The sequence below is a fragment of the Panulirus ornatus genome, chromosome 69 (genome assembly GCF_036320965.1).
Source record: "Panulirus ornatus isolate Po-2019 chromosome 69, ASM3632096v1, whole genome shotgun sequence".
Lineage (NCBI taxonomy): Eukaryota > Metazoa > Arthropoda > Malacostraca > Decapoda > Palinuridae > Panulirus > Panulirus ornatus.
In genome coordinates this window covers 9,228,845-9,247,737 of record NC_092292.1, presented here as the reverse complement: position 1 = coordinate 9,247,737, position 18,893 = coordinate 9,228,845, and the positions used below count along the sequence as shown (strand labels likewise).

Below are 18,893 nucleotides of genomic sequence, written 5' to 3'. Positions count from 1 at the left end.
CTAGAGTAAAACTGGAGGGAGTGAAGTGTTTTAGATATCTGGGAGTGGATTTGGCAGCGGATGGAACCATGGAAGTGGAAGCGAATCACAGGGTGGGGAAGTTTGCGAAGGCTCTTGGAGCGTTGAAAAATGTGTGGGAGGCGAGAACATTATCTCGGAAAGCAAAAATGGGTATGTTTGAAGGAATAGTGGTTCCAACATTGTTATATGGTTGCGAGGCATGGGCTATACATAGGATTTTGTGGAGGAAGGTGGATGTGTTGGAAATGAGATGTTTGAGGACAATATGTGGTATGAGGTAGTTTGATCGAGTAAGTAATGAATGGGTAAGAGAGATGTGTGGTAATAAAAAAAGAGTGTGGTTGAGAGAGCAGAAGAGAGTGTATTGAAATGGTTTGGTCACATAGAGAGAATGAGTGTGGAAAGATTGACAAAGAGGATATATGTGTCAGAGGTGGAGGGAACAAGGAGAAGTGGGAGACCAAATTGGAGGTGGAAGGATGGAGTGAAAAAGATTCTGAGCGATTGGGGCCTGAACATGCAGAAAGGTGAAAGGCGTGCCAGGAATAGAGTGAATTGGAACATTGTGGTATTTATATATTTTTTTTTTTTTTTTTTTTTTTTTTTTGCTTTGTCGCTGTCTCCCGCGTTTGCGAGGTAGCGCAAGGAAACAGACGAAAGAAATGGCCCAACCCACCCCCATACACATGTATATACATACGTCCACACACGCAAATATAATACCTACACAGCTTTCCATGGTTTACCCCAGACGCTTCACATGCCCTGATTCAATCCACTGACAGCACGTCAACGCAGGGATAATATATATATATATATATATATATATATATATATATTTTTTTTTTTTTTTTCTTTTTTTTTTATACTTTGTCGCTGTCTCCCGCGTTTGCGAGGTAGCGCAAGGAAACAGACGAAAGAAATGGCCCAACCCCCCCCATACACATGTATATACACACGTCCACACACGCAAATATACATACCTACACAGCTTTCCATGGTTTACCCCAGACGCTTCACATGCCTTGATTCAATCCACTGACAGCACGTCAACCCCGGTATACCACATCGCTCCAATTCACTCTATTCCTTGCCCTCCTTTCACCCTCCTGCATGTTCAGGCCCCGATCACACAAAATCTTTTTCACTCCATCTTTCCACCTCCAATTTGGTCTCCCTCTTCTCCTTGCTCCCTCCACCTCCGACACATATATCCTCTTGGTCAATCTTTCCTCACTCATCCTCTCCATGTGCCCAAACCACTTCAAAACACCCTCTTCTGCTCTCTCAACCACGCTCTTTTTATTTCCACACATCTCTCTTACCCTTACGTTACTCACTCGATCAAACCACCTTACACCACACATTGTCCTCAAACATCTCATTTCCAGCACATCCATCCTCCTGCGCACAACTCTATCCATAGCCCACGCCTCGCAACCATACAACATTGTTGGAACCACTATTCCTTCAAACATACCCATTTTTGCTCTCCGAGATAATGTTCTCGACTTCCACACATTCTTCAAGGCCCCCAGAATTTTCGCCCCCTCCCCCACCCTATGATCCACTTCCGCTTCCATGGTTCCATCCACTGCCAGATCCACTCCCAGATATCTAAAACACTTCACTTCCTCCAGTTTTTCTCCGTTCAAACTCACCTCCCAATTGACTTGACCCTCAACCCTACTGTACCTAATAACCTTGCTCTTATTCACATTTACTCTTAACTTTCTTCTTCCACACACTTTACCAAACTCAGTCACCAGCTTCTGCAGTTTCTCACATGAATCAGCCACCAGCGCTGTATCATCAGCGAACAACAACTGACTCACTTCCCAAGCTCTCTCATCCCCAACAGACTTCATATAGGAAGAGAGGAAAGTGATTGGTTCTCAGTGAATGTAGGTTTGCGACAGGGGTGTGTGATGTCTCCATGGTTGTTTAATTTGTTTATGGATGGGGTTGCTAGGGAGGCGGATGCAAGAGTTTTGGCAAGAGGGGCAAGTATGCAGTCTGTTGTGGATGAGAGAGCTTGGGAAGTGAGTCAGTTGTTGTTCGCTGATGATACAGCGCTGGTGGCTGATTCATGTGAGAAACTGCAGAAGCTGGTGACTGAGTTTGGTAAAGCGTGTGAAAGAAGAAAGGTGAGAGTAAATGTGATGGAGACATCACACACCCCTGCTGGAAACCAACATTCACTGAGAACCAATCACTTTTCTCTCTTCCTACACGTACACAAGCCCTACATCCTCGACAAAAACTTTTCACTACATCTAACAACTTGCTCCCCACACCATATATTCTTAATACCTTCCACAGAGCATCTCCATCGACTCTATCACATGCCTTCTCCAGATCCATAAATGCTACATACCAATCCATTTGCTTTTCTAAGTATTTCTCACATACATTCTTCAAAGCAAACACCTGATCCACACATCCTCTACCACTTCTGAAACCATACTGTTTTCCCCAATCTGATGCTCTGTACATGCCTGCAGCCTCTCAGTCAATACCCTCCCATATAATTTCCAAGGAATACTCAACAAACTTATACCTCTGTAATTTGAGCACTCACTTTTATCCCCTTTGCCTTTGTACAATGGCACTATACAAGCATTCCTCCAATCCTCAGGCACCTCACCATGAGTCACACATACAGTAAATAACCTTACCAACCAGTCAACAATACAGTCACCCCCTTTTTTAAATGTAAGTTGTGAGTTGTAAATACAAAGGAATGGAAGAGGGTAGATGTGTTGGTAATGAAATGTGTAAGGACTATATATGGTGTAAGATGGGTTGATCATGTAAGGAATGAAAGTGTAAGAAAGAGTCGTGTTAGTAAACTGAATATGACAGAGAGTAGAACAGGGTTTATTGCAATGGCTTTGACATATAGTCAGGATGAGTAAAGAAAGATTATTCTTGAGAATATTTGTTAGAATATGGAAAACTGAGAAAGAAATGGAGGGATGGAATGAAAGAGTCTTGGGTTATCATGACCTAAACATGCAGCAGGGTAAGAGGCATGCATGAGATAGAGAGAATTGGTGCATTATGGTAAACATAAGGAAGTGTGCTGTTAGTGAGCTGAACCAAGGCATATTAAGTAAACAGGGAAAATAATAATGGACTGTGGGGCTTTTTTTGCTGTGGTTATTGAAATGTAAACAAAAGAGGCAGTTCTTCATTTGTTCCTGGTTTTACCTTGCTATGTGGGGAAACATCGGATTAGTATAAAAAATTAATGCAGTTCATTTTCTTTTGTTAGGTTATATAGTTATTGGTCATCTCAGACTAAAGCTCATCTCTTCTTCTAGGTGGACTCATGGCCCAGTATTTTGAATCCAGTCAACTGTAACCAGCATCACACCAACGGCTCAGCACCTGCTGGTAGTCCAGCTGTATAGCAGATCACCTTCTAGAGTAATTTAGAATATAAACTCTGATGATGGTGTTAGAATGTAGAGTTATGAATATATGAAATAATAATGCCAGAAGAATTATATTTAATGCAATGCTGTGGGAATGTTTTGTTTTATGGGTGTAGATAAAGATATTGTTTTCATTTTCTGAGTCAGCATTGTGTCTGTGAGTGAAGACAAAGTGTAAAAGTCCATGGAATTGTGTAACTGATGTATATGAGTAGATTTTGAGTATGTATGCTATTGATTCACTCATTATAGATAGACGCAGTTTAAGGTAATAGATAAAAAGATGATTTTCTCACAAAAGGCTTTGGATATCAGGTAACATTCTTTTGGTAGAATTATAACAAAGGTATACCAAGAACCTTGTAAAGGGAGAAATAGATTTTTGATGTAGAGGGTTGTTAGTAAAGACTACAGTCTCTGGAAAATTTTAGACTTTTTTGTGACTCAAGGTTATTCCTGACAGAATAACTTATTGAAAATGTAGGTTTTGAATACTGACAAAAAGCCTTTTTCTCTGGTGGTGTTCCGAGAGTATGAGATGTATTCCCTAGGAATACCATATATGGATATGGACTCTTTCCTTCAATATCTGGTGAAGAGGCACCCTCTACAAATGACCCAAAGATGACTGTAGTAGCTCGTTCATTATACAAGTACCTCTACCAATTAGCAATTACCAGTGGCTTAACGTCATCCTACTTCATACCAGCTGCTCAGAGCTCACCATCTGCTCATCTTGGGTGCCAACTGAGGGCAGTCACAGAAGGTACACATACAAAATTTTATGAAAAAAGGAGAGGGCAGGGTATGGTGAAAAAAACCCATATCTCTGCAAGAACATGAGAGAATACACATATGAGGGAGTAGGATCAGAGGAGACTTTCAGATAAGATTAAACCAAGGTTGAAAACAAATGCCTTCATTGATGAATCATAGGAGCACTGGAATATGATTTTCCTAAAAAAGGTGTCCCCAGAGGCACAGTGAGTAGATCCTCAGAATCTAAACTAAGGTACCACTTGACAAAGGTGGAAAGAGGTTTCTGATGAAGGGCAAGGCAGAGGTCATCTTTGTCATCATGTGTTTTAGGTTCAGCCAGTAATACTATACTGAATATGAGAAGATACATCCAGAAATATTAAGAAATTATAATCATGTACTTTTTAGCATAGAAATACATTAAAACATTTAAAATTGTAAGCAATGAGTGAGACACTGTAGTGTTCACTTATATGTATACATCCATGCATCTAAAGTTATTGTTCATAAACTTGTCAGCTCTTCACATATGTTTTCTCTACTTTTTGGAGTTGTAGCTGAGTATTGAAGATTTTCTTGTTTAAGAGTGTTTTATCCTTCCCAGAATGAATAGTTGTGCCACTTAGCATCTCTTCATTGTTGTTGAATTGACACCAAAAGTAAACAAGGCTTGATATTATGAATTTTGTGACTGAGTTGCTTGTGAGGATGAATAAAACATTCTGTTTAGAATAAAGATGGTTGAAGTATGCATTTGTTTTTATATTACCTAATGAGTAATTCGTTCAAAGCTGATAAGAATTGTTAAGTAATGTTCATCATGGCCACTGCAGAAGTGATTTTAAGTTGCTATTTTTTTGTACTTTTACTACTGAAGCACTTTATGTGGGTACTTTTTAGAAACGGTACTTTTGGTTTTACCTAAGTAAATTTTATCAAAGTAACAGTACTTTATATTAAGTAACAAAGTTTAGTACTTTTTACACCTCTGCACAGTAGATGTTTAGTGTTCACGGTTGCTAGACAGCCAGTTGTAGGTGCTCTGTTTTCTGTGGTTTGCAGGGACGTTAAGTTTGCTTTTGATTTAGTTAATGACCGAGCAGGTGAAGCACAGTTTAGATTGGAATGGCTGAATTGTTTGTAGAGACATTTTTGTTCTTTTACGTTGGAGGTTCCAGTCACAGACAAGAGTCCACATAAGCCCGGGCCTTCATTAAAATATAGAGAGGGGTATGAAAGGGAAAAAGAAGAGACAAGGAAAAGTATGAATTTTAGAGTAAGTGGAAATCCTGTCATTTAGAATATGCTAATTCATAGTTATTGGGAAAGACATGAGAGGGTAGAGAGCTCCAAATCTTAGAGATGTAGGGAAAGAAACAATTGTCAAAACGGCCTACCCTTGAGTAGCCGATAGCCTCAGTGTAATCATGTGACATAGCAGCTTGCCAAGTATTATCTTGTCCACATATAGTACCACACAAGGTTCTAAGAACATTTTGTTTCTTGTTTTTCTGTTGATTTTTTCGGTGTGGGGAGTGAATGATGTTTGAGTTCTATAGGATGCTCCAGAATATTTTTTTCTATTTCATTATACTTGGTTGCTGTCTCCTGCGTTAACAAGGCAGTGCATGGAAATAGATGAAAGAATGTCCCAACCCACCCACATACACATGTATGGAAAGGCTCACAATTTTGCGCGTGATCAAGATATTACTATGAGTCCACAGGGAAAATGAAACACGATAAGTTCCTAAGTGCACTTTCATGAAATAATCACATCATCAGGGGAGACACAAGAGAGAAATAAAAGTCAGTTGATATACATCGAGGAGACGAAGCTAGGATGCCAAATGGCATCCTAGCTTCGTCTCTTTGATGTATACCCAGATGCTTCACATGCCCTGATACAATCCATTGACAGCACGTCGACCCCGGTATACCACATCGTTCCAATACACTATTCCTTGCACGCCTTTCACCCTCCTGTATGTTCAGGCCCCGATTGTTCAAAATCTTTTTCACTTCACCTTTCCACTTCCAATTTGGTCTCCCACTTCTCCTCGTTCCCTCCACCTCCTGACACATATATCCTCTTTGTCAATCTTTCCTCACTCATTCTCTACATGTGACCAAACCATTTCAATACTCCCTCTTCTGCTCTCTCAACCACAATCTTTTTCTTACCACACATGTCTCTTACTCTTTCATTACTTGCTTGATCAAACCACCTCACACCACATATTGTTCTCAGACATCTCCTTTCCAACACATCCACCCTCCTCCGCACAATTCTGTCTATCTATAGCCCACGCCTTGCACCCATATAACATTGTTGGAACTACTATTCCTTCAAACATACTCATTTCAGCTCTCCAAGATAATATTCTTGCTTTCCATACATTCTTCAACGCTCCCAGAACCTTTGCCCTCTCCCCCACCCTGTGATTCACCTCTGCTTCCGTGGTTCCATCCACTGCTAAAACCACTCCCAGATATCTAAAAAATTTCACTTCCTCCAGTTTTTCTCCATTCAAACCTACCTCCCCATTTTCTTGTCCTTTGACCCTACTGAACCTAATGACCTTGCTCTTATTCACATTTACTCTCAGCTTTCTTCTTTCACACACTTTACCAAACTCAGTCACCAACTTTTGCAGTTTCTCGCCCAAATCAGCGACCAGCGCTGTATCATTAGTGAACAACAACTGACTCACTTTCCAAGCCCTCTCATCCACAACAGACTTCATACTTGCCCCTCTCTCCAAAACTCTTGCATTCACCTCCCTAACAACCCCTTCCATAAACTAATTGAACAACCATGGAGACATCACGCACCCCTGATGCAAACCGACATTCACTGGGAACCAATCACCTTCCTCTCTTCCTACTCGTACACATGCCTTACATCCTCGATAAAAACTTTTCACTGCTTCTAGCAACTTGCCTCCCTCACCATACACTCCTAATACCTTCCACAGAGCATCTTTATCAACTCTATCATACACCTTCTCCAGATCCATAAATGGTACATACAAATCCATCTGTTTTTCGGAGTATTTCTCACATGCATTCTTCAGAGCAAAAACTGATCCACACATCCTTTACCATTTCTGAAACAGCACTGCTCTTCCCCAGTCTGATGCTCTGTACATGCTTCTAACCTCTCAATCAATACCCTCCCATACAATTTCCCAGGAATACTCAACAAACTTATACCTCTGTAATTTGAACACTCACCTTTATCCCCTTTGCCTTTATACAATGGCACTATGCATGCATTCCGCCAATCCTCAGGCACTTCACCATGTACCATACATACATTGAATACCCTTACCAACCAGTTAGCAACACAGTCACCCCCTTTTTAATAAATTCCACTACAATACCATCCAAACCCGCTGCCTTGCCAGCTTTCATCTTCCGCAAAGTTTTCACTACCTCTTTTCTGGTTACCAAACCATTCTCCCTAACCCTCTCACTTCTCACACCACCTCAACCAAAACACCCTATATCTGCCACCTGATCATCAAACACATTCAACAATCCTTCAAAATACTCACTCCATCTCCTCACTTCACCACTACTTGTTATTACCTCCCCATGAGTCCCCTTCACGATGTTCCCATTTGTTCTCGTGTCTTACGCACTTTATTTACCTCCTTCTCCCTAAAATTTAATGATACTCTCTCACCCCAACTCTCAGTTGCCCTCTTTTTCATCTTTTGCACCTTTCTCTTGACCTCCTTCCTCTTTCTTTTATACATCTCCTAGTCATTCGCACTACTTCCCTGTGAAAATCGTCCAAACGCCTCTCTCTTCTCTTTCACTATCAATCCTACCTCTTCATCCCACTACTCAATACCCTTTCTAATCTGCCCACCTCCCATCCTTCTCATGCCACAAGCATCTTTTGCGCAAGCCATCACTACTTCCCTAAATACATCCCATTCCTCCTTCACTCCCCTTACATCATTTGCTCTCACCCTTTTCCATTCTGCACTCAATCTCTCTTGGTACTTCCTCACACAAGTCCCCTTTCGAAGCTCACTTACTCTCACTACTCTCTTCACCCCAACAATGTCTGTTCTTTTCTGAAAACCTCTGCAAATCTTCAACTTCGCCTCCACAAGACAATGATCAGACATCCCTCCAGTTGCCCCTCTCAGCACATTAACATCCAAAAGTCTCTCTTGCACGCGCCTATCAATTAACACGTAATCCAATAACGCTCTCTTGCCATCTCTCCTACATACATACGAATACTTATATATATCTCTCTTTTTAAACCAGGTATTCCCAATCACTTGTCCTTTTTCAGTACACATTCTACAAGCTCTTCACCATTTCCATTTGCAGCACTGAACACCCCATGTGCACCAATTATTCCCTTAACCGCCACATTATTCACCTTTGCATTCAAATCACCCATCATTATAACCCGGTCTTGTGCATCAAAGCTGCTAACACACTCACGCAGCTGCTCCCAAAACACTTGCCTGTCACGATCTTTCTTCTCATGACTAAATGCATAGGCACCAATAATCACCCATCTCTTTCCATCCACTTTCAGTTTTACCCATATCAATCTAGAGTTTACTTTCTTCCACTCTATCACATACTCCCACAACTGCTTCAGGAAGAGTGCTACTCCTTCCTTTGCCCTTGTCCGCTCACCAACCCTTGACCTTACTCCCAAGACATATCCAAACCACTTTCTCCTTTACCCTTTACCATATATATTTATATATATATATATATATATATATATATATATATATATATATATATATATATATATATACATTCTTCGGGACACAGAAGAAAAAATACTTCATACGCATTCCCCATGCGTCGTAGAAAGCGACTAAAAGGGATGGGAGCGAGGGGCTACAAACCCTCCCCTCATTGTATCTTAACTTTCTAAAAGGGGAAACAGAAGAAGGAGTCATGCGGGGAGTGCTCATCCTCCTCAAAGGGTCATATTGGGCTGTCTAAATGTGTGTGCATGTAACCGAGATGAGAAAAAAGGAGAGAGATGTAGTATGTTTGAGGAAAGGAACCTGGATGTTTTGGCTCTAAGTGAAACGAAGCTCAAGGGTAAAGGGGAAGAGTGGTATGGGAATGTCTTGGGAGTAAAGTCAGGGGTTGGTGAGAGGACAAGATGAAAGGAAGGAGTAGCACTACTCCTGAAGCAGAAGTTGTGGGAGTATGTGATAGAGTGGAAGAAAGTAAACTCTAGATTGATATGGGTAAAACTGAAAGTGGATGGAGAGAGAGGGGTGATTATTGGTGCCTATGCACCTGGTCAAGAGAAGAAAGATCATGAGAGGCAAGTGTTTTGGGAGCAGCTGAGTGAGTGTAGTAGCAGCTTTGATGTACGAGACCGGTTTATAGTGATAGGTGATTTGAATGCAAAGGTGAGTAATGTGGCAGTTGAAGGAACAATTGGTGTACATGTACAATTGGTGTACAATTCTATCTATAGCCCACACCTCGCAACCATATAACATTGTCGGAACCACTATTCCTTCAAACATACCCATTTTTGCTTTCCGAGATAACGTTATCGCCTTCCACACATTTTTCAATGCGCCCAGAACTTTTGCTCCCACCCCCACGATATGACTCACTTCCGCTTCCATGGTTCCCTCCACTGCTAAATCCACTCCTAGATATCTAAAACACTTCACTTTCTCCAGTTTTTCTCCATTCAAAGCTTTCTTCTTTCACACACTTTACCAAACTCAGTCATCAGTTTCTGCAGTTTCTCACCCGAATCAGCCACCAGCGATGTATCATCAGTGAACAACAACTGACTCACTTCCCAAGCTCTCTCATCCACAACAGACTGCATATTTGCCCCTCTCCCCAAAACTCTTGCATTCACCTCTCTAACAACCCCATCCATAAAGAAATCAAACAACCATGGAGACATCACGCACCCTTGCCGCAATCCGACATTCACTGAGAACAAATCACTTTCCTCTCTTCCTACTCGTACACATGCCTTACATCCTCGATAAAAACTTTTCACTGCTTCTAACAACTTGCCTCCAACACCATTTATTCTTAATACCTTCGACAGAGCGTCTCTATCAACTCTATCATATGCCTTCTCCAGATCCATAAATGCGAGAAATACTTAAAAAACAAATGGATTTGTATGTAGCATTCATGGATCTGGAGAAGGCATATGATAGAGTTGATAGGGATGCTCTGTGGAAGGTATTAATAGTAAATGGTGCGGGAGGTAAGTTGCTTGAAGCAGTGAAAAGTTTATATGAAGGATATAAGGCATGTGTACGAGTAGGAAGAAAGGAAAGTGATTGGTTCCCAGTGAATGTCGGTTTGCGACTGGGGTGTGTGATGTCTCCATGGTTGTTTAATTTGTTTATGGATGGGGTTGTTAGGGAGGTGAATGCAAGAGTTTTGGAGAGAGGGGCAAGTATGCAGTCTGTTGTGGATGAGAGGGTTTGAGAAGTGAGACAGTTGTTGCTCGCTGATGGTACATCGCTGGTGGCTGATTCAGGTGAGAAACTGCAGAAGCTGGTGACTGAGTTTGGTAAAGATTGTGAAAGAAGAAAGGTGAGAGTAAATGTGAATAAGAGCAAGGTTATTAGGTTCAGTAGGGTTGAGGGACAAGTGAATTGGGAGGTAAGTTTAAATGGAGAAAAACTGGTGGAAGTAAAGTGTTTTAGATATATGGGAGTGGACCTAGCAGCAGATGGAACAATGGAAGCGGAAGTGTCACAGGGTGAGAGAGTTGGCGAAGGTTCTGGGAGCGTTGAAGAATGTGTGGAAGGCGTGAACGTGATCTCGGAAGCAAAAATGGGTAAGTTTGCAGGAATAGTGGTTCCAACAATGTTATATGGTTTCGAGGAGTGGGCTATAGATAGGGTTGTGCGGAGGAGGGTAGATGTGTTGGAAATGAGATGCTTGAGGACAATATGTGGTGTGAGGGGGTATGATCGACTAAGTAATGAAAGGGTAAGAGAGATGTGTGGTAATAAAAGAGTGTGGTTGAGAGAGCAGGGGAGGGCGTATTGAAATGGTTTGGTCACATGGAGAGAATGAGTGAGGAAAGATTGACAAAGAGGATATGTATATCAGAGGTGGAGGGAACGAGGAGAAGTGGGAGACCAAACTGGTGGTGGAAGGATGGAGTGAAAAAGATTTTGAGCGATCGGGGCTTAAATATACAGGAGGGTGAAAGGCGTGCAAGGAATAGAGTGAATTGGAACAATGTGGTATACAGGGGTCGACGTGCTGCCAATGGATTGAACCAGGCATGTAAAGCGTCTGGGGTGAACCATGTAAAGTTTTGTCGTGCCTAGATGTGGAAAGGGAGCTGTGGTTTCGGTGCATCACACATGACGGCTAGAGAAGTGTGTGAACGAACGTGGCCTTTTTGCTGTATTCTTAGTGGTACCTCGCGCGTGTGCGGGGGGAGGGGGGGGAGGGTGCCATTTCATGTGTGGCGGGGTTGCGACGGAAATGGATGAAGGCAGCACGCATGAATATGTACACGTGTATATATGTATATGTGCGAGTGTGGGCATGTATGTGTTTACATGTGTATTTGGGTGGGTTGGGCCATTCTTTCGTCTGTTTCCTTGCGCTACCTCTCTAACGAGGGAAACAAAGTATAGTAAGAAAATGATAGACTAATATATATGTTGGAGGTTTGTATGTTCTATTTCATATATATATATATATATATATGTGTGTGTATATACTGTATTTTGACTTTCAAAATGTGTGTGAATGTAACCAAGATGAGTATGTTTGAGGAAAGGAACCTGGATGTTTTGGCTCTGTGTTAAAAGAAGCCTAAGGGTAAAGGAGAAGAGTGGTTTGGGAATGTTTTGGGAGTAAAGTCAGGGGTTGGATAGAGGACAAGAGCAAGGGAAGGAGTAGCACTACTCCTGAAACAGGAGAAAGTAAACTCTAGATTGATATTGGTAAAACTGAAAATGGATGGAGAGAGATGGGTGATTATTGGTGCCTATGCACCTGGGCACGAGAAGAAAGATCATGAGAAGCAAGTGTTTTGGGAATAGCTGAGTGAGTGAGTCAGCAGTTGTGATACACGAGACCGAGTTATAGTAATGGGTGATTTGAATGCAAAGGTGAGTAATGTGGCAGTTGAAGGAATAGTTGGTATCAATGGGGTGTTCAGTGTTGTAAATGGAAATGGTGAAGAGCTTGTAGATTTGTGTGCTGAAAAAAGGACTGATGATTGGGAATACCTGGTTTAAAGAGAGATATACATAAGTATACGCATGTAAGTAGGAGAGATGGCCAGAGAGCGTTATTGGATTACGTGTTAATATATAGGCGCGTGAAAGAGAGACTTTTGGATGTTAATGTGCTGAGAGGTGCAACTGGAGGGATGTCTGCTCATTATCTTGCGGAGGCTAAGGTGAAGATCTGTAGAGGTTTTCAGAAAAGAAGAGAGAATGTTGGGGTGAAGAGAGCGATGAAAGTTTGTGAGCTTGGGAAGGAGACTTGTGTGAGGAAATACCAGGAGAGACTGAGTGCAGAATGGAAAAAGGTGAGAGCAAAAGACGTAAGGGGAGAGAGGGAGGAATGGGATGTATTTAGGGAAACAGTGATGGCTTGCGCAAAAGATGCTTGTGGTATGAGAAGCGTGGGAGGTGGACAGATTAGAGAGGATAGTGAGTGGTGGCATATATTTTGAAGGTTTGTTGACTGTGTGTGGCAGATATAGGGTGTTTTGGCTGAGGTGGTGTGCGAAGCGAGAGGGTTAGGGAGAATAATTTAGTAAACAGAGAAAAGGTAGTGAAAGCTTTGCGGAAGATGAAAGCTGGCAAGGCGGCGGGTTTGGATGGTATTGCAGTGGAGTCTATTAGAAAAAGGGGTGACTGTGTTGGTGACTGGTTGGCTAGGATATTTAATGTATCTATGGCTCATGGTGAAGTGCCTGAGGATTGGCGGAATGCATGCATAGTGCCTTTGTACAAAGGCAAAAGGAATAAAGGTAAGTGTTCAAATTACAGAGGTATAAGTTTTTTGATTATTCCTAGGAAATTATGTGGGAGGGTTTTGATTGAGAGGGTGACGGTATGTACAGAGCATCAGATTGGGAAACAGCAGTGTGGTTTCAGAAGTGGTAAAGGATGTGTGGATCAGGTGTTTGCTTTGAAGAATGTATGAGAAATACTTAGAAAAACAGATGGATTTGTATGTAGCAATTATGGATCTGGTGAAGGCATATGATAGGGTTGATAGAGATGCTCTGTGGAAGGTATTAAGAGTATGTGGTGTGGGAGGTAAGTTGCTAGAAGCATTGAAAAGTTTTTATCAAGGATGTAAGGTATGTGTACTAGTAGGAAGATAGGAAAGTGATTGGTTCCCAGTGAATGTCGGTTTGCGCCAGGGGTGCGTGATGTCTCCATGGTTGTTTAATTCATTTATGGATGGCGTTGTTCGGAAGGTGAATGCAAGAGTTTTGGAGAGAGGGACAATCATGCAGGGAGATTTTGAGCGATTGGTGCCAGAACATACAAAAGGGTTAGAGGCGTGCAAGGAATAAAGTGAGTTGGAACGATGTGGTACACCGCGGTCGATGTCAATGGTCTGAACCAGGGCATGTGAAACGTCTTGGGTAAACCATAGAATAGGCTGTTGGGTCTGGATGTGGATAGGGAGCCATGGTTTCGGTGTATTACGCATAGCTAGATACTGAGTGTGAACGAATGTGCCTTTTTTGTCTGTTTCCTGGCGCTACCTTGCTAAAGCAGGGGGTAGCGAAGCTGTTTCCTGTGGGGAGGGGGTGTCCCCAGGAATGGATGATGGCACGCAAGTATGAATATGTGCAAGTGTGCATATGTATGTGTATGTATGTGTATATATATGTATGAATAATTATATATGTTGATATCTATATGTATATATATGTATGAATGATTGTATATGTTATGTATATGTATGTATATATAAGTATGGGCGTTTATATATATATGTATATGAGTGGCGTTACCTGGCTGATGCGGGAAACGGCTAAGGAATGAGTAGCACTACTCCTGAAGCAGGAGTTATAGGAGTATGTGATAGAGTGTATGAAAGTGAATTCTAGATTGATGTGGGTAAAACTGGAAGTGGATGAAGAGAGATGGGTGATTATTGTTGCTTATTGCCATGAAAGGCAAGTGTTTTGGAAGCAGCTGAGTGTGTCAGCAGCTTTGATGCACGAAACCGGGTTTTAGTGACGGATGATTTAAATGCGAAGGTGAGTAGTGTGGTAGTTGAGGATATAATTTGTGTATATGGGTTATTCAATGTTGCAAATGGTGAAGAGCTTATGGATTTGTGTGCTGAAAAAGGACGGGTGATTGGGAATACCTGGTCTAAAAAGAGAGGTATACATAAGTATACGTATGTGGGTAGGAGATATGGTCAGAGGGCAGTATTAGATTACGTGTTAATTGACAGGCGTGTAAAAGAGAGACTTGGAAAGGAGACTTGTGTAAGGAAGCACCAGGGGAGATTGAGTGTGGAATGGCAAAAAATCAAATGATTTGAGGGCAGTGGGTGAGGAAAGGAATGCATTGAGGGAAACAGTGATGGTTTACGCAAAAGATGCATGTGCTACGAGAAAGGTGGGAGGTGGGCAGATTAGAAAGGATAGTGAGTGGTGGGATGAAGTAAAGTTGTGAGTGAAAGATTAAAGAGAGGCATTTGGACGATACTTGCAAGGAGGGAGTGCAAATGACTGGGATATGTATAAAAGAAAGCGGCAGGAGATCAAGAAAAAGGTGCAACGGTTGAAGAAGTAGGCAAATGAGAGTTGGGGCGAGAAAGTATCATTAACTTTAGGGAGAATAAAAAGATGTTTTGGAAGGAGGTAAATCATGTACGTAAGACAAGAGAACAAACGGGAACATCAGTGAAGGGTTAAGTGGGGAAGTAATAACATGTAGTGAAGTGAGAAGATGGAGCGAGAATTTTGAAGGTTTGATAATAGAATGGCAGATGCAAGGTATTTTGGTCGGGGTGTTGTTTGAAGTCAGGGGGTCAGGAAGAATGGTTTGGTTAAGAGAGAAGAGGTAATAAAAGCCTTGCGGAAGACGAAATCCTGGAAGGCGGCGGGTTTGGATGGTGTTGCAGTTGAATTTATTCAGAAGTGGGTGACTGTGTTGTCGATTGGTTGGTAAGGATATTCTGTGTATGTATGAACCATGGTGAAGTGCATGAGGATTGGCAGAGTGCATGCATAATGCCACTATACAAAGACAAAGGGGATAAAGTTGAGTGTTCAAACTAGAGACGCATAAGCTCGGTGAGTATTCCTGGGAAATTGATTGGGAGGATATTGGTGGAGAGGGTGAAGGCATGTACAGAGCATCAGACAGGGGAGGGGCAGTGTGGTTTCAGAAATGGTAGAAGATGTGTGGATCATGTGTTTGCTTTGAAGAATATTTGTAGGAAATACTTAGAAAAATTGATGGATTTGTATGTAGCATTTATGGACTGGAGAAGTTATTTGATAGGGTTAATAGAGATGATTTGTGGAAGATCTGAAGAGTATATGGTTTGGGAGGTAAGCTCTAGAAGCAGTGAAAAGTTTATATGAAGGATGTAAGGCATGTGTACGAGTAGGAAGAAAAGAGAGTGAAACCAGTGAATGTCGGTTTGCTGCAGGAATGTGTGATGTGCCCGTGGTAATTTAATTTGTTTATGGATGGGGTGGTTATGGAGGTAAATGTAAGAGTTTTGGAGAGAGGGGCGAGTATGCAGTCGGTTGTGGATGAGAGGGCCTGGGAAGCGAGTCAGTTGTTGTTCGCCGATGATACAGTCCTAGTGGCTGATTCTAGTGAGAAACTACAAAAGTTGGTGACTGAGATGGAAAAGTGTGTGAAAGGAGAAAGTTGAGAGTAAACGTGAATAAGAACAAGGTTCAGCAGGGTTGAGGGTCAAGTTAGTTGGGATGTAAGTTTGAATGGAAGAAAATTGGAGGAAGTGAAGTGTTTTAGATATCTGGGAGTGGACTTGGCAGCGAATTGGACCTTAGAGGCGGAGGTGAGTCACAGTGTGGGGGAGGAGGCGAAGGTTCTGGGAGCGATGAAGAATGTGTGGAAGGAGAGAGCGTCATCTCGCAGAGCAAAATGGGTATGTTTGAAGGAATAGTAGTTCATACAATTTTATATGGTTGCAATGCATGGAATATAGATAGAGTTGTTCGGAGGAGGAGGGATTTTTTGGAAATGAAATGTTTGAAGACAATATGTGGTGTGAGGTGGTTTGATTAAGTAATGAAAGGATGAGAGAGATGTGTGGAAATAAAAAGAGTGTGGCTGTGTGAGCAGAAGAGGGTGTACTGAAATGGGTTGGACATATGGAGAGAATGAGTGAGGAAAGATTGACAAAGAGGATATATGTGTCAGAGGTGGAGGGAACAAGGAGAAGCAGACCAAATTGGAGGTGGAAGGATAAGGTGAAAAAGATTTTGAGCGATCGGGGCCTGAACATACAAGAGGGTGAGATGCGTGTAAGGGATAGAGTGAATTGCAACGATGTGGTATACTGGGGTCACCGACTTGCTGTCAATGGACTGAACCAGGGAATGTGAAACGTCTGGGGTAAACCATGGGAAGGTCTGTGGGGCTTGGATGTGGAGGGGGGGGGGGGGGGGGCTGTGGTTTCGGTGCATTGCACATGACAGCTAGAGACAGTGTGAACGTATGTTGCCTTTTTGTCTGTTTTCCTGGCGCTACTTCGCTGAAGCAGGGGGTAGCGATGCTGCTTCCTGTGGGACTTGGTAGCGCCAGAAATGGATGAAATCAAGCAAGTATGAATATATACATGTGTATACATGTTTATTCATATGACTACAGACATTTTTAGAGAAGAATCATTTACTGAAAAATAAATAAAATATCTCTTAGAGTTGGTAGGTTTCCTGTATATCTTGAACGACAAGTGATCAGATTCCTTAGTCACTGACATCTTGGTAAGATGGCCATAATGACCACACATTATCAACTTATTTTCCCCACTGATATAACCATCACAACCCTAAGCAGGAAATTACCTCATCCAAGTCTTGCCTTACCACTGTCCATGGACACTTTCACTGACTTGATAGAGATTTGTGTCACCATTATTTTCCAATATGAAGATAATTTTCATAGGCAAATTTGGTCTTGCCATGGGAAATCCCCATAGTAACTTATTTATGGAATACTTTGAAATTGAAATTCTAACTTTAATCAGTAATCACCCAAAAATCTGGTTAAGATATGATGATGATGTGTGGTTGTTATGTCCACCTTCCCAAGTTCGTGATGTTTTCTTTAATGAATTAGATAGCATTCACCCCGCCGTCAAATTCAAGACTGAGTGGGAAAATAGAAGGCAAATTGCAGTTTTTTGATACGTCAGTGACTAGGGAATCTGATCACTTATCCTTCAAGATCTACAGGAAGCCTACCAACTCTGAGAGTTATATGCATTATTTTTCAGTACACGATTCTTCTGTAAAAATATCTGTAGTTATGCCTATGTTTTTTAAGAGCATCACGGATATGCGATCCGATAAGTCTGGTAGACGAACGTAGTCATATAAGAAGTCCCTTTAGGCAGTTATGTTATCCTAAGTGGTTTGTGAATAAGACCTACTGGAAAGCGAGGAAGACATTTTATGCATCTATGAACAAAAATGTGGAAAATGATGATAGATCTAATAGTCTAGTATTTCCCTATTTTTCTAACTTAGCTTATGTAAGGCAGGTACTGAAAAAAACAGTGCCTTTACTGTTGCCTTCCGTTACAATAACACTATCAGCAAGACGTTAATCAAAAGTAGGCCAAATTATCCTAAACTAGGAATGTTTACACTGGGAAAACAGTAACTGAGAGATGTCATTGGCACAGTCATTCAATACGCAGGGACGACCACAAAAATGCCATCGCTAAATTTAGCACTGTCGTGAAAACGATCACCCTGTAGACCTTACCAATCCAGTCACATTGTACCCGTCTTCTGATTATGCTGCCCGTAACGTCATTGAATCAGTCTTAATGGCTAATACTAAGAACTTTAATTTGTCCCCAAGTAACTTTAAAGCACATCCTATTAGCAACCAAATCATTATGAAAGGATTATCAAGAAACGAAAGCATAAGAAAAATAGTTGAACACACACCTTGTTAACTAGGCCAACCCCCCCTCCCCCAAACACCAAACACACACACACACACACACACACACACACACACACACACAAAACCTTCCTTAACCACAAGGCACACCCCACTTTTCCTTTAACGGTCAAGCGAGTGTGTAGTCGAGAACGGCAGAGGAAAGGGAATTTTTGTAGTGGTGTTGGGATTTTGAAAACTTTATATGTTTGCTCCTGATGAGGCGGATTGTCTCCGTGATACATGCTGTGCAGCATGTAAAAAAGAATTTGATTTTAAATACGATTATTTGAACTTACTGAATTCCGATTTCGTTGTATATCAACTGACTTTCATACTTCTTTCTTGTAACTCCCCTGATAATGTGATTATTGCACGAAAGTGCACTTGCGAACTTATCGTGCTTCATTTCCCCGTGGACTATATATATATATATATATATATATATATATATATATATATATATATATATATATATATGTATATATATATATATATATATATATATATA

At 41.5% G+C, this 18,893-nt stretch overlaps 1 protein-coding gene and 1 long non-coding RNA gene across 3 annotated transcripts in view; one reads left to right on the top strand and one right to left on the bottom strand.

Moving 5' to 3' along the window:
* LOC139747652 (deoxynucleoside triphosphate triphosphohydrolase SAMHD1-like) overlaps positions 1-4,969 on the top strand; it is a 204,699-nt gene extending 199,730 nt beyond the window's left edge. For both annotated transcript variants that reach the window (XM_071660219.1, XM_071660217.1), the window contains exon 10: positions 3,348-4,969. In XM_071660219.1, coding sequence (XP_071516320.1) covers positions 3,348-3,437 — 90 coding nt within the window. In that variant the 3' untranslated portion in view covers positions 3,438-4,969. The remainder of the gene's footprint in view (positions 1-3,347) is intronic.
* Positions 1-18,893, bottom strand: part of LOC139747653 (uncharacterized) — a 137,566-nt gene that overhangs the window by 84,100 nt on the left and 34,573 nt on the right. The window lies entirely within an intron of this gene.